This window comes from Heloderma suspectum, chromosome 5, assembly GCF_057233095.1.
Source record: "Heloderma suspectum isolate Gila_16-S chromosome 5, 16-S_ref, whole genome shotgun sequence".
NCBI lineage: Eukaryota > Metazoa > Chordata > Lepidosauria > Squamata > Helodermatidae > Heloderma > Heloderma suspectum.
In genome coordinates this window covers 111,729,326-111,745,938 of record NC_139462.1, presented here as the reverse complement: position 1 = coordinate 111,745,938, position 16,613 = coordinate 111,729,326, and the positions used below count along the sequence as shown (strand labels likewise).

The window sequence follows — 16,613 nt, the reverse complement described above, 5'->3', positions numbered from 1 at the left end:
GCTGAATATGTTTAAAAGGGGATCATGGATTCAGTTTTCAGTTCCTCACAAATCAGTATCAATCCAAAGCGAGGGAGTCTAGTGGCTCCAATTTCAGTGGGCTGTAAGTTCCATTCTGTGTTTTAGTTACCACCACCCAGAAATCTAACGGAGCTATCCATGGTGCTGGACCCATTCTGGGGATATGATTTAGCACCCTGGATAGCTCCTTTAGACTTCTGGCTGGTTATAACTAAAACCCAGAATGGAACTGCTGTCCCACTGAAATTGGGAACCACCAGCCTCCCCTGATCCCAAGTATAAGCATTCTAAACACACACACACACACACACACAATCTGTTATGGTCAGTTTGTTAAACACATCCTGCTTCAGAAGCCAGTACAAGGCAGGATATTGCAAAGAAATGGAATACAGAGAACAGCCTTCAGCAATGTGTAATGGGCCAGCGGCATGATCATTGGTTTAATGCGACAGGTATACATGGGATGTCCTCACTACAGGGACATGAAATACTTTTGCTCATAGTTGCAGAAGTTCTGTACATCAAGGCTGGAGTAGAGGTGCCATCAGGGACAGCCAGGGGAATTCAATAAAATTCAAAGGCCAACTCTTGGACATATTCAAACTGAAATGCTGAACAAAGGTTTATATGAGAGGATCTGATGGAATAGTTTTCTTTTGCGTATGTCGTAAGAACTACAGATAAGTTATTAATACAGAACAAATGAGAATTCCTTTTCATTCCTTCCCCCCATTCCTTTTCTTTCTTTTTAAAGCATGTATACCTAATTCATAGACCCATTTTACTCTTTATGGCCGAAGATGGTTGATCCAACCCTCAAAGCAATTTTATCCTCTAACAAAACTGAAATTGTGGTAAAAGTATTTGCTCAGTTTCAGTGATGAATAAAGGAATCAAGGAGTCTCTGTGAGTATTTCATATGCATATTTTTTGCATTGCTATCTCATACGTACCCAGTAATGGCAAGGGACTACTGCCAATCGCCCAGAGGGGATTTTTTCCAGAAGCATGTTACCTTCTTGGCCCTCTCCTCGACCCCGTAACAGTAATTTCATACCATCTGAGCACTGGTACTCTATTTCAGTTGGTAGTCCATTTTGGTAAGTAATGCCAATTTTATTATAGAGCCTAGCTGTCCATGTGAGGGTCAGATAGTTCTGGCTACTGGACCAGAGTCTGCAGAAGAGAGTAGCCTGAGAATATGGGGGCTGGCCAGCTGCTACAAATGCGGGCCACAATCCAACACAGAGTTAGGTTCTTTAAAGAACACTGAAATCAATGGGCTTAAACACACCTAAACTACCACTCTATTGTAGAGTAACAATGCAATTTACATTTCTACACAGAAGTTGCAATATCTTCAATTGGTTTTACTTCCAGGTAAGTGGGCACAGGATTACAGCTTTAGTGTAGAACAAGTGAGCAGTTTTAAGATATAGGAGCTCCTCAGAAATACATGCTATCTGAAACATGGGTGTGTGTGTGCAAAAACTGCCCCCCTCTTCCTCAACCCCCTGACTTGGAGAACCAGTTTAAACATTCTTTATAACCAAAGGAATATTACTGTAAAAAACTATAACATAAAAGTTTTAAGGAAATGCAATTTCATCTGATACCTAGACAAAATCTTGTAACAAAGTTGAAAAATATAAAAAGGTATTTTCTAGTTGCAGCGCTGGGGGTAATCTTGTTGAAAAGATAAATGTGTGACCTTCAGGGGCTGACAGCAGCCCTTTAATAAAAAAGGCCCTTCAAATGCCATTGAATATTTTAAATTCATAGTCTCAGGAATAAGACAGAGCACAACAATGTACTAGAGGAAAAAGGCAGCAGCAGAGAAATGGAAAGTAAATTGAAGTGGCTTGAGATCAGGTCACTTTTATTTCATAGCTGTGATTCAAGTTAGTAAATTTTTCAACTCATTTTAGACAATGTTCATGGCACAAAGACAGAATTATTAGTCCTGCTTTATAAGTTTCAACCACATACTTACTTGCATGCACACACGCATACATCTTTCAAATAAATACTGTAAATCAACAATACATTCAAACATTCAATTTAGACTAGCCAAACTAATGTAAAGAAAAAGAGAAAAAAGAATCTGACCCAGAAGTTTAACTTTTATGTGACTACATTTCTGAATGCAAAGGTTTCCAGAAGAACACTTTAACTTCAAGGCAGTACAGTAACATGGGACAGAACTAGACACAGGGGTCACAGTTCAGTGGCTAAGACCTATAGTGATGACTAGGGGGGCTCTCTGGGTTGTATTCAACAGTGCACCACAGGGCACCCATTTTTCACTATCTCAAGTTAGTAAAGGATTTTGATCACTGCTATAATGTGGGAATTGGAAACTGTATAAATATGCTAGCTTGTAAAACATGTGCCTGTGCTCTTTATTACATAACTGCACAGATACTCATGTATTTGCATGGATAAAAGAAATTATTTTCAGAATATATCACATTTCATTTTTACCATCACTACCTGAAAGACGATCCAATTTGGAGGATAAAGGTTCTCACTCTGTAACTGCAATCACAATTTATTAGTTTCTTAATCACCTCTGTCTCCCATTCACAAGCCTGAATGACTTACTTACCCACAAAATTGTAATACAATTCAACCTTGAGTAGAAAAACAGGGGTGAAGTCCCTTTATCTAGAGTACTTATTAAATGGAGTTTATTATGGTGCTATACAAATCTTGCTGACACCCATAGATATAAAGTTCACAGAATGAACTTCAATGGAATTCAAAAGATCTTTAATTACTATTTTTTTAATTGTTCAGAACAGAATAGCTTAGTGGCATTTCCTGCAAGCTTCTCAAATCCCAAGTATTATTTCAGATAAATTTCTTAACATCAACTCTCCACCCCATTGAGCTCATGGCTATGTGCACCTCTTATTTCTGCCAACTCTCCCAGTTTTCATTCTTGGCTAAAACATCTTCCTCAGGCCTTCTCTTTCTCTCATTGCTCTGGACCATGCCCTCTGCCAATCCTTCTTTCCCGATGCTCCCCCACCCCCCACTGTCATTAGCTTGATCCAGTCTTCTCCTCTATTAGGCCCTCTTTTTATCCCTTTCTGCCTATCCCATTTTAGGATCTGAGCAGTTCAGACAATGACAGCCAGAGACCCTTCTACACCCTTCCCTGTGACATTAGGGAAGCTCAGCCAATCAGTGCCAGCAGCTTCACTGCCACCCACAAACTCACAATGTAGATTAGAGCTACCAAACATTTACATGTGGATTTATTTACCTGTCAGGTACCCTTGGAGCAAAACATGATGTGGTAGAATGAACACATAGAATATAATCAGCCCCAAGATCCTGGATTTTAGCTTCCACTGCCTTGAGGTCTGTACGCAGCTCATCACCATCTAATACGTTTTCTATCACCACAGGCTCAAAACCTAGTCCAGCCAACAAAAACAACATATGAGTAGGCATCAAGGGTCCTTCTGCAATTGAATCTACAATCTATGTCTCAGTTTGTCTACTTTGTTCTATTCTCTTTTTTTACCACAGTGACTACTTTCCAAGTTTAATATTAACTACTTTGGTCATTGATAAACAAGTAAGTTGGCATTACATCATCAAGCTAGGAGATCACCATGCTGGCACCCATCAAACTCTAAACCTCAGGTTAGAAAAGGTTAAATGAATGCGAGCAAAAAATATAAAGATTTCCTTGGAGTATCTAACTGACCCCTCTATTACAAATTTCTGTTTGTTCTACTTTGGAAGAATAAGACCTAGAATTCAAACTTAAGTCACATCTGATGCTATTGTGCAGACCTAATTTAAAAAAGTGTTATAAAATTTTTCTCAAGGGAAAAAAATGTTTAGCCTTTAGCAAAAAAAATATGTTACGTATGTATGATTAACATTTACATACCACCTTATCTGCTAAAAAAAAAAAGTAATCACGGCAGTGTGATGGTTACCGTTTGGAAGTCGCCCAGAGAATCTGTTGAAGGGAAGGGTATAAATACCTTACATAAATAAATAAAGCAGAGGCTTTTGTAAGAAGGTGCCTTTCTTATGTTTACAGACTTCTCCACCATCTTTTCTAAGTAAAAGGACAATGGGAAATGGCTCTGTGTGTATGAAATGGCTCCTTTCATACAAAAGTATGGAAATTATAGCACATACAAGTATTTGGATCACTCTCATTGGCTACAAACCAGCACACAATTATTATACGCATGTAAGTTCTTTCAAAGGAAATTAAGCAGAAGTAGCTGTCAGGAACGCCCTTGCTGCCTTCTGAAATCCTCAAGTAGCCAGAATCAACACGCAGAAGATAGGGTTCTTTTCCAAGGCTTTATTTCCATTCAACCTAATGACGCTTACAGATGCTAATTGCCTGAGCCTAATGAGGGAAACTTGAGAGAGCTGCCTACCAGGGGTTTCTAGCCTTAGGGAATCAGTTGGTCTCCGTTTGGAGGGAAAGGGCGGGAAGCCTCTGAACTTAAGAGCTAGGAGGAGAGAGTCCACCCCTTTCCCACGCGGCAACAGGGCACAGCTGTTGATGTTGCGCCAAGCGGGCTGAGCGCCTCCTCTCAGCGCCCTCCATCTCCCGCTTGTCCCTGCGCCGGCGCCTCGCGTCCCAAAGCTCCAGTTGTCCCTCCCTCTCCCTGCCAGGGTCACTGCCACTCTCAGGAATGTGAGCAGGGAGGGGCTCTCCCTCCAGCGGCGCCTCTGAACAGCGCGCAGGTTCCTCTCCCACAGTTTCTATCTCTTCCTCAGAATCAGAACTGCTTTGGGGCTCTATGGGCTCCGATCCAACCCTGACATCAGCAGTGTGTTGGATTTAGTGATGGGGCAAACTCTGAAAAAGGGAAGGAAGATTCAGACATTGGCTTTTTGAGTACTACCCTTCCACCTCTGGATCCATTTTGGATCAGAGCCAAGGCCTAATTAAAAATAGATCTATTTCAAACACACAGCAGTTTCTAGATGCCCTCTTTGCTACCTCCAGCAGCTTAAATTTCCATTCTGGTTTTGGTCTGTAAATAATTTGCTTTGTTCAGAGAAAACATAACTGAAATCTATCCACTTAAGTAACAGTGGAGGAAGGATCAAATAACCCTCTCCCAGGTTTTGCATGAAAAAAGGCCCAACTTCAATCCTAGCATATTGGTTTAAAAAATAATCAATAGGTAACACATCAAGAAATATACTGTTCCCATGAGTTTGGAGTAGTAGATAAGTACTTGGTGAGATGGGCCAATGGTATAGCTTCATATATCCTATAAACATTTAAAAAGAAAGTTTGTGGCCCAATTCAAAATGAACTGAAATGTGTGCTATTAAAAACACTTGGATTTGTACATAAAACTGTTATATAAAAATAGATAAAATAGAACTTGGTAAAACAATATGCAAGCTTTGGAATTACACTTCAAATTCTATGTAAGCTGTTGATTTCTGTTCAACTTCAAAGCTTAAATTATTAACAGTAACCCAACAAAGATCATAATACATGTTGTAGCTAGCTGAACAGTCAGCCCTAGATTTGGCCTCCATTTCCTTACAATTTTTGTTATATCATTCTTTGAGTTAGTGTTTTCCCCCAATATATAACCTAAATTAGAATGTGTAGTATGCCTAAATCCTGTACTACTAAAGCTTATTATGGTTATTTTTAAACCAATAATTAAAACCCATGAATGGGAATTCCAATACTGACTGTGACAGAATTAGCATTTCACCCTAAGCGAGCACTGTCAGCATATTCCAACTCTATTACTTCAGTGCAGAAGAGTGTGTGTGTGTGTGTACATACATATAATATGTATTATGGTTTTGGCTTGAAACACAATGTATCTATACATTCTCTACAGTTTGTACAGAAACCACTAATGGTCAAGGCATGATCTTATACAAGCTATGTAAGCTTATTGAACTGAGAGCTTTCCTTTCCCCCTTGCATCCTCTTACCTATCCCTAATCCAATAAACATACTTTAAGATAGTTTGGAGAAATTCTGTTGTAATAAAGACTACTGCTATGTAGGCAGTTTACTCTAGTAGCTATCTGGCCAGACTGGATTCCAACTGAAAATCCAAGTTATTTGGGGGGCACGGGACCCATTATCTCCACCTTTCTAAAAGTTTGGAACACACCTCTACTTAAAATTAAAATGGTGTTATCCTAACTTACTGTAAATTAACATTTTATTATACTCATATCTAATTAAGCTAAACATTTCTGGCTGCCGGTAAGCAATCCCCAACCCAGCCATAAGCTGAGCTACTCTTATGGCATGGAATATTTACTAACATTCTACCAGTTAGAAAAAGAAGATGACAGCAGTGGAATGTTGACAAACAGTGCAGCTTCTGAGAACTAAAATAAACTGATTTATCATACTAAGCTGTGGGACATGTGAGTGTGTGTGTGTTTGCGCGCGTGTGTGCGCGCGTGTGAAATGATACTAGATACTTTTTAATTGTATTGTAGATTTAAAATGTTTATGTATAACATTCTGGGTCTCATTGTTATGGATGAAGATGCGGTCTACAAATTCTTAAAATAAATAAATAGAAACCATAAGTGAGTGGTCTAAATGAGCTAATAGCCAGATAATTGTGAGGAATTCTGCTTGAAACCATTTTGCATGATTGCTATGACAGTAAGAAGTGGGTGTGAACAGCAACCGCACAGAATTAGATAGGTTGCCGTGTGCCTTTCTTAAGGGAAAAACCAAGCCACCTCCCAGAAGTGAAGGAGAATGTTAGCATCAGAAGCAACACCCAGCCTGTCTCTCTGTTGACCTTGCAATTCCTGAAGATACATCAGACATGAGGTCCTGAATCCACAGCCAACAAAGATCCTGGCCATGATACTACCATGCATTCAGATCCATTACAGAAGCCCCAGTTTTCATTGCTGTGACAGTGTCAAGGGCTCCTTGGAGGCCTCTCTCAGTCTAATCCAGTAGCCAAGTCCAGACACAGACAAAGGGATCCTTTTCAAAGCTTTATTCCTCTTTTACAACTTAACAACTCTACTGTTAGCAACTAGATATGAGCAGCAGAGTACCTATGCCCTAAGTTGGAACAGTTGGTCCCCATTTGAAAGGGAATCACTGGCAGACCTTGGGCTAGGGAGAGTCCCTCCCCTTTTCCCTTGGATCCTCTGGGCGCAACCGTTGTTTGCACACCAACCGGGCACTATGCCTCCTTTCCGCACCCTCCATTTGGCGCCACTCCCTGCGTCGGCGTCACGCGTCCAGCAAGTCTGCTTCCCGCGCTCTGTCACTCCCAGGACTGCTATCTATGCTAGGAATGCCGGTGGGAGGAATCTCTGTCAGCTGTTGGCCCTGGGAAGGATGAGCGCACTCCTCTCCCAGGAGCGGCTCCTCTTCCTCAGAATCAGAACTACTCTGGGATTCTATGGGCTCAGTGTCCACCCTGACAGAAAGGTCACAATGCTGAACGATGGGGCAGAGCTCTTTATGCTCTGTACCACTTTTTCCCATTGCCTTACTGAAGCCAATAGTAAAAAAAAAAAACGGGACAATACTGGTGTTTTTCTAAAAATCCACACAGAGGACTGGAATTACTTTCCTTCAGGGTTTTTTTTTCAAGTACACTTGGATAATATGTTGCTCACTGTTGGTAGAAAGGGAGACGGAGAGGCAACAGACTGAATGCCAGGGAAAGAAGGAAGGTGGCAGGGAAGGCCAAGAATGTGGAGAAGTTAAAGAGTGAACCCAAGAGACAGCTCACTTTCCAACCACCTTTTGGTTGGAAAGTGAGCAAAGAGAAGGCACTGAGTTGAAAAGAAGAAACCTGAATAGAAGATAGATGGAGGAAGGCAGCTGAGGAAAAAGAAATTGACATATGGAAGGGTAAAGAGGTAAAGATACAGTGGGAAGGAAACAAGAGACGGAAAGAGAGCCTAAAACATGGGTGCACAACTTTTTTGGCCCTGAGAGCCATATATGATGCTGGCTTGGGGACTAGGGGCTGCATGTGCACGCACACTTATTCACAAGCAGGAGTATAGATGCTCTGGCAGCCACCCTCTAGCAGAGCGCTGCTAGAGCATCTTTTTAGATGAAAGTGGGCAAGGCAAACAACTCAAAGGTAATCAGGTCTGTTTGCAGCAGAATTCGTGGAGGAGCAGGAGGAATCAGCGAAAGAGGGTCATGGAGGTCACGGTTAAGGCCTTGGGGGAGTGCATGTGGCCCATGGGCCATGCATCCCTGGGCTAAAGGAAATGGAGTCTGCTAAAGAGGAGCTGGAGGGCTCAAGATGAAAAATGGGGATGAAGAAAGAAAAGGAGAAGGGACCAATGAAAAACCTAACATGCAAGATATATGGTCAGAAATGGCTGTGCTGGAATAGGGATGAGGTATAAAGAATAATGTCAGAAGATACAAAGTTGGGAAAGAGACCGAAAAAAGTAAATAAAGAAAGGAGTCTCTTAGGAGAAGGGAAACTGGCTGAGAAAACAGATGAAGACAAGACACAGACAAAGCCAAGAACTGGACCAGTATGAGAGACAAGAAGAGTGAGGCAAATATGAAAAGCATCATGTGGGGACAAATGCATGGGGCAAAGGGAGGCATAATATTCTAAGTGTGCTGGGAGTGGTTTGAACGCACATTCTTTCCTCTGAAAACAAATGCCTCAGAATGCAGAAAATGTGTTCAAGCTACTTGCACCACACTTAGTTACATCTGTCTTTACCTTTAGGAGACATACATCTTTAGAATTTCACACATTTGTTACATGCTAGCCCTTTCAAGAGCTCACTCTTATCTATTGCTCTTAGCAAGTATGCAGATATTGGGGTTCTCTGTCACTATTCCCTTTCTGCAAGCTCCCTGTCAGCCTCAGGACAAACTGTTGGGATGTCAAATAATGTTCACAAACTTTCTAACTTCTAAAGTGGAAGGGTCACCAATGCAATATTGAAAATCAGTATGCCTGCTGTAGAGGAAATGTAAAGTCTGCATGGCTTCAGAAAAAAATCCTCACATATGGCCCACAGACAAGAGAGATTGTCTTCTGACCTACCGAGCCAAAGTAATCCACCAGACATGTACTTGAGAAGCCCTCTGTTACTGCAATCCCACACAGGCACCAACCAAAAGAGGTTTTTGTTGGAGTGGGCTATGCTCAACGTGGCTGGTCAAGTTGCAGAAACCTGATTTATTGTCTGCTCTGGCTAGCTGAGAAACACTTCTGCTGTCTATTTCTATATTACGCTTATAAATGCACATTTTAAAACAAGCAACATATGCTAATGTTTGAGGCTACATAAACCACCAGCACCCACATCCACACATAGCCCTTTACCTGCAGTAATCATCGACTTGAAGCAGGATTTCTGGTCTATACGGGGCCAGATAATGTATTTCGCCTTTGGTCTCTTGTGCCGCAGGGTTAAGAAACATAATGTTAGACTCATGCCAGTTGCCATGGGGACCACAAAGCAGCTGTTTGCTGCCCTGACGCCTGCAAGCAAAAGGTAAATCAGATGTAAATACCAACTGCTTTAAAATTATTCAGGGCATCCATAAGGGAACATACTTGGCTCCATACTTACCAGCAAGTTTTATAATATCCAAGACAATTGAATTAGTAAGCTTGTTTAAGAGACTAGAGCCTGCGGCTTTTGGCTGGACAGCAGAAATATCACCTGACCTTCCAATTCCATGGATCAGTCTGGAAACAAAAGAGAACATTGAGAAAAGATCTAACATTTAACATTTTAAAAAGCTATGGGTTGTTTCCAGCTAACTGACAGAAGCCATTCTGTCAGTGCACCGAGGGAGGGCAGATGCCTCCTCCACCTGGAGCCCGCTGCACTCTCTCAAAATCTGCTCTGAAGGGTTGGGAGACTCTCCTAAGCAGATCGAGGGGGCGTGGGCAGTTGCAGGGGAAGTCCAACTGCACAAGCAGAATCCGCTCATATGATGTCGAATTTTACCCTATGCAGCAAAGTTATAGTAGGTATTCTGATTTGATACACAGATCTGCACAATGACAGAGCTAATGAGATCAAACATCATGAATTTTACTATCGTTAACCTCAAAACATTTAATTAATTGTGAAACCAGCTGCCATGTTTACCGCTATGTAGTGTGGATCTATGTAACTTATGACCAACAAGCCGAATGCTGTCAGCAGCCATATAAGGAGGCTTGAGAAGTTTTTTATTTTTGCTGCCTGCCTAGGATGGCAAATGCGGAGGAGCTGTTGAACACCTGACATATGTGGCTGGTGGGCTGCATCTGGCTTACCAATCTCATGTTATACCCATCTGGCACAGTAGATCATTGAGCCTGATGCTATACTTTGCTGTGAACAAGCAGTACAGCACAGAACTGGGCTTATAGCTCTGAGAACTGGGACAAGGGGATCTTCGAGTGCGGATACTTCCAACAACACAGCAGCCAGCCATTAGCAGTACTAAAAAAAAAAAAAAGGTAAAGGTGTCCCCAACCAGTCGTGTCCGACTCTAGGGTGTGGTGCTCATCTCCATTTCTAAGCCGAAGAGCCAGTGCTGTCCGAAGACGCTTCCGTGGTCATGTGGCTGGCATGACTGAACACCGAGGTGCACGGAACGCTGTTACCTTTCCCGCCGAAGCGGTACCTATTTATCTACTTGCAATTTCTTGCTTTCGAACTGCTAGGTTGGCAGGAGCTGGGACTGAAGACGGGAGCTCACTCCGTCACGTGGCACTCGGGTCTCGAACTGCTGTCCTGCTGACCTTCCGGTCTGCAGTTCAGCGCAAAGGAGAAACTCACATTCTTAAGTTGCTGATGTGAGAGCTGGAACAATAAATATATACTGTTTGGAAAGCAAAACATGCATAGCTTTTAAAATTCAAAATACAACAATGCAGAGGAGAAGCTCCTACACAGCATATGAGCACTTCGCAAGGAGTTTGGGGGTGGGTGGGCAGAGAAAGGATGGAGAGGCATGGAGCCACTGATGGTTCCTTGCACTCCATTCTAAGGCTTGCCGAACGGGCCCCTGAAATTCCAGCACCAATGCAGCCTGGCAAATACTGAGAGCTACAACAAGGTGCCTTCCCTTTGGTATTAGCAGCACACATGGAAGAAATGACTAGGTTTCCCCTTCTCCCCTCCAACAGGATGCTCTGATAGCTGCTGCAATGCCACAACATAAACAGGACCTCAAAGTTTCCCCAAATATCGCACGTCCCTCATATCTCTTCTTGCTGCACGAGGTGACCTGCCTAAGTCCTCAGCGCATGCTAGAAAACCAGGAAGCATACGACTGGTCTTAATTTAGTTTCACACAGGGTAGGTATCTTGCTCCGATTCTGCGTTCTGCAAAGCCTCACATGAAGGGGAACTGATTACTCTCCTTACCCAAGCCCTCTAGCAAACACAGATGACTTGGGAGAGGGGAGACTGATGACTACATGTCATAGCATGCTAGTAAGCCAAGCTGAAAATTGTGGATCTCCATATTAATCTACCTACAATCTTGCATACAAATTTTCCAGCAATTTAAAAACTAGAATTCTTATTTTGCTGACAAGACAACTGGAACAACAAATACATACTTTTTGGAACAACAAAATAAGTGTATCTTTTAAATGCATTGTCTAGGGCATCTCTAAATTATAAAGTAGCCCAATCAAGTACCAGATGACCTAAGACTTCAGGGTATTAGAAGCTGAGTTTGCCCATAAGCTCTGCTTCATTTGAATAAAATCTATTTTAATGGGCTTTTGTTCATGTTAGCAGCAATTAATCTGTCATAAGGGTCATTTAAAAATGCAGCTCCCATAATTCAATATATCTGCATGTAACTGATGTTCAGTACGCTTTTGCTTTAATATATGGAAGAGAGAGATGAAATTCTGATTAGTGTACTGGTGAAGGGTAAATGTTCCACTGTAAAACTAATTAAGTTGAAGTGGAAAAGAAAAATACATCATTTGTTTCTTCACCCAAAAATTCAATTTCACTAAGCTAATATTTGTTAACATAGCAGCAAGGAAATAATGTTCCAGTTTTGATCATACCAAGAAGTGCTTCAAAAGCACCAAGAAGTACAAAACCGCCTCACCCAAGTGATCTACTCATATCATCTGCATGAGATCATAGTCTCTCTTTTTACGAACCATGAACTAGCTTTTATCCTCTGATTCAGGGAACAAAGCACAGCAGAAGTATGCACAATTATGCCCCTAAGATGTGATCAACCCCATCTGCTTTATCACCTCTGAAATGGGAGGAAGGAGGTGCCTGAGCTGAATGTCACACCCAGTGAACACTGACAGTGCTGATCATTTGTTAAGTAAAGCGCACATGATGAGGAACACCATGACCCACTTCACATGTCGTTAACAAGTGGGAACGTGCATGCTACCTCCCACCCCCTGCTCCCACTGAGCTAAACAACCCAGTGACACACCTTCCTTGGGTTGTTTAGTGTGCCTTCCAACCAGGAATTGTGGGTTGTTAGGGGAGGAACAACCCAGACTTGTAACACATGGTTTATTCTTGGGTTACAATTCTAACAACCCACAATTCCGCATTCGGACATCGCACTAAAGAACCCAGGGATGGAGCATCCCTGGGTTGTTTAGCTCAGCATGAGCAGGTGGGCAGCAGCCAGCATACTCATTCAATCCTGCTTGTTGATGACTAACCAGGGTTTAAACAAACTCTAGGTAGCTGTGTTGTGCAAACCAGGTCTAAAAGTACATCTCAGGTGCTGGGTATATTTCCCATCCCACCCTTAAGTCTTTTGCCTTGGACCAAGGGCAGATTTGGATGAAGAAACTGGTTTTTCTCCTAATTCTCTCTCTCTCACACAGTAAACTTTTCAGATGTTTACAAATGGATAAAAGGCAGACCGAAAATCATATCTTCAACATAACGAGATTCTATCTGCAATCCAAACTGTACCAATGTTACCAAACTACAATAGTGTATAGTGACAGCAACGTCAGTGTGAAACCATGGTTTGTGATACAGTAATGGCGAAACAACTGGTACACTCCCAAATGTATTTACTGGCATATTACGTGCTAGGATTGGAAAATAAACCAGATTAAAGTGCCAAACTCCTATTTTAAGTGATACAGCATCAGCCTTGTGCTATTTGTTTTTAAAATAAAAAGTAGATTTATACACATTTCATGTTGTTGATAATCAAAAACCAAACAGCCTGAAAAAGTAGCATTTACCTGTAATGTCTGCTGGCTACTAGCCCTGATGCAACTCTTCCTTCCCTTTCACCCACGCCACAATTGCCCAGAAAATTATTGCTATCCATAATTGCAAGTTCATGAAGAAAAAGTTCAACAGTGCTTTCATCCCATCCATCTTCAGGACATTTGCCCTTGAAAAAATAGTAGAATTAAACACAATACCATTCAGGTGTGCATATTTACATACTATTGTTTTGTTTGTTTAGATAAAACAGATTAGAATAAGGTGAAATTTAACTGGAACTTAAAGCACTCAGGTTTTCAGCTGAAAAGTACCCTATTATTGCAAAGATTGCAAAGTGTCTCAAATATTGAAGTTATCTGTATACTCATCTATCTACACGCTCTTGTACTTGCAATTTTAAATATTTTTTTCAGAATAGTCAGATTTACAGAGTTCTGCCAGTAACACTATTTTGGGTCCCAACTGAGCTAAGGTGAATTATTGCTTTCAGTGGGATTTAGCCATGACTAATGATGTTACCTGGATTAAAGCCCTAGTGTTTTATAATTCTATGGGTATGCCATACAAAAATCTGTAGAACAAGGCTAAAATCAAAGGAACTGAATGCAACAGAATGCTATGTATTCTCCACTGGATTTGCAGAGACTTCTGACTTCCCCTAAGATATAAAAAGCAGAAATGAGCCCAACACCATCCTCCCTTCCCTCTCTTAAGAGACAATTGATTCTATCTAAGCTAACATCTCAGGAGAATCATATAAACAATCCTAAGCATTCCTGTTCCTCCCCCTGCCCCTTCTGCTGGCTGAAGAATGTGTGTCCAAGAACCTGTTTTTCCACCTATATATTTGATTCTGTTTACCAGGATGTGGAACTTCCAACTTACATTCAATCTTCACCAACTTAAAATGCAAGGGAGGGATTACTACCGCACATACACCCAGGCATTCTGTGTATTTCTTTTTCACCTCTTGCCTCCACTCTCCAGATAACTACACTGTTTTTTAAACTCACAGAGCAAAAGCCAACACTGTGTACATGGAAGTCCGCTTGTGCAATGGGACTTTCCCCCTCTCTCTTTCCCCCTGCAAATCTGTTCCGAAAGGTCCCCCAACCCGCTGCAGCAGATTTTGAGGGTGTGCAGGGGGCACTGCACCCCTTCTGGTTCTGCTGATGGAGGCAGTTCCTTTGGCAGAAAAACTGTATTAGACTTCTCTCGTGGATGCTAGGAAGTTTTGTGCAGAGAAATAATGAGGTGTTTGTACCCACACCACTTACCATGCTACACTGCAGCGTTGGCTCCCTTCAGATGTCATGTGCATGATTTGAAGACTGGAAGTACGAAGCAGGCTTGTACATTCCTTTCTCCCCTCTCAAATACACATTTCCCAGTCCCTTCTATAGTTCACTGTAACAGTCTACAGTGCAATCCTATGCATGTCTACTCAGAAGTAAGACTCACTGAAACTTACTATCAGGCAAGTGTGTATCAGATTGCAGCCTTAGGGTTACATCTTAATTTGCACTAACTACAGTTAATAGTTCAGGATTGCCTGAAACCATACCTTCAAACCCTGGTTTGAAACAGATTTGTATACCATGGTTTCTGACAAGATCCTGGTTAGTGTTACACACAGTTAGCCCCCAAGACTGTGCAGTTAAGGCAACAGATAAAGAGAAATTCATACACAAGAGGGGGAGATGTTTCCAATTGGGACAGGATGTCTGAACCAAGGCATTACCTTTAATGAGATCAGATCGTTTTAACCTTAGCCTGGACTTCAAAGCTAACAGGAAATTCCAAATGCACATGGAGGAGGTTAACAAGGTCTCAAGGTATATTCGCAATTAATGTCTTGACACAGGTCACCTCAGCCACGTTTGCACATCACGCTAAACCAGTTTAGCGCAGCCTTCCCCAACATGGTGCCCTCCAGATGTTTTGGATGACAACTCCCCAAACCATTGGCCATGCTGGCTGGGGCATGATGGGAGTTGGTCCAACACACCCGGAGGGGCGATGCGCACAAGCCACAGCGACCCTCAGGCTTATACACATAACCCTCCTCTGTCTTTCTCCTGCGTGTCTCACGTGTTGACTACGTCTGAGGAGCTCAACGTCAAATCCCCATTCAGGCACGAAGCCAGTCCACGTCTCTCGGCGTAAGCTACCTCACAGGGTTGTTGGGAGGATAAAATGCGGGGCGGAGAAAAGAGGAACGTAAACCACCTTGAGCTCATTAGAGGAAAGACAGTCTATAAACGTAACAAAGAAATATCGCTAGGAAAAAAATTAAGGGGAACCCAAGGGGCCTTTTGAACCTCTTCTAACTGCCTTTCCAGCAACACTGAAAGCGAGGGGCCTCGAAGAGCTCGGGAGGCGGGGCCTGAAATGCAGGCGGGGGCGGGGCTCCAGAGTAGGCCCCGCCCATCTTCCTTCAGAGCGTGCTGGGAGCGCCGCTCGCGGCGGTGTTACCTGTTCCAGCAGAGCCCGCAGGCGGAGCTCGTGCGCGCGGCGCCCCTGAGCGCCCTGCCGCACATAGGCCGCGTTCACCAGCCTCTCGCTGGTCTGGAAGTTCTCCGCGTTCATGGCGGGGAACGAGGAAGAACAGACGAGAGGCGGGGAGTGACGTGCTGCGCGCTTGCGCGCTCACTCAGGCCCGCTCCGCCCTCGGACGGGTCTGTGAGCGCGGTCAGAGAGGTACGGCGATATAGCGAGAGCGATGAGCGCCCCCTGCAGGGCGGGAGGGTGAAGAAGAGCGATAGGCCGCCGTCTTTGGAATGATGGCGTTGTTTCGTAGAATTCTTTTTATTCTAGTAAAATAGCCAGCGTGGTGTAGTGGTGAGAGTGTTGGACTGGGAGCCGGGACATCCAGGCTCTAGTCCCCACTCGGCCATGGGAGCTCACCGGGTGACTTTGGGCCGGTCACAGACTCTCAGCCCCACCCGCCTCACAGGGTTGTTGTTGTGCAGCCGAAATGGAGAGGTTTAGGATAATGTCAGCTGCCTTGGGTTCCTTGCAAGAGGAAAAACGGCGTGATATAAATGCAATAAATAAACAATGTAAACACTTACTAGGGAAAAAGTAACGCAGCCAGGAGCAGTCACGGTCACAAAGCAACTTTTCGAATTTCATGGAACCCTTCCTCATACTGGAAGTTAATAAGGATAGATGGGGGGCGGGGGTTAGAAACTAGAGCTTCAGCTGTTTGGGATTTCAACTCCCAGAAGCCCCTGCCAGCATGGCCAATGGTCAGGAATGGTGGGAGTTGAAGTCCAAAACATCTGGAAAGCTACTTTCTGCCCACCCCTGGGTAAGAGAACAAGAAGTTACTGGTAAAGGGCACAGTAGAAGCCCCTGTTGCGATATGTAAGAGTCCTACAGCCTGCTAC

At 43.0% G+C, this 16,613-nt stretch overlaps 1 protein-coding gene across 7 annotated transcripts in view; it reads right to left on the bottom strand.

The window, feature by feature from the left end:
* SEPSECS (Sep (O-phosphoserine) tRNA:Sec (selenocysteine) tRNA synthase) overlaps nt 1-16,379 on the bottom strand; it is a 36,052-nt gene extending 19,673 nt beyond the window's left edge. Inside the window, exons 1-5 of one of the 7 annotated variants that reach the window (XR_014792187.1) lie at nt 15,697-15,877; nt 13,233-13,387; nt 9,604-9,722; nt 9,354-9,512; nt 3,296-3,449 (exon numbers count right to left, since the gene is read on the bottom strand). Coding sequence is in view for 5 of the 7 variants with exons in the window: in XM_084857004.1 (XP_084713130.1) it covers nt 3,296-3,449; nt 9,354-9,512; nt 9,604-9,722; nt 13,233-13,387; nt 15,697-15,810 (701 nt within the window). In the remaining 2 variants the exon portion in view is untranslated. Of the gene's footprint in view, nt 1-3,295; nt 3,450-9,353; nt 9,513-9,603; nt 9,723-13,232; nt 13,388-14,498; nt 15,577-15,696; nt 15,906-16,295 lie in introns of those variants that run through there. The other 6 variants (XM_084857008.1, XM_084857004.1, XM_084857007.1 and 3 more) reach the window with 6 other exon arrangements.
* Between the last annotated feature and the right edge of the window lie 234 nt (nt 16,380-16,613).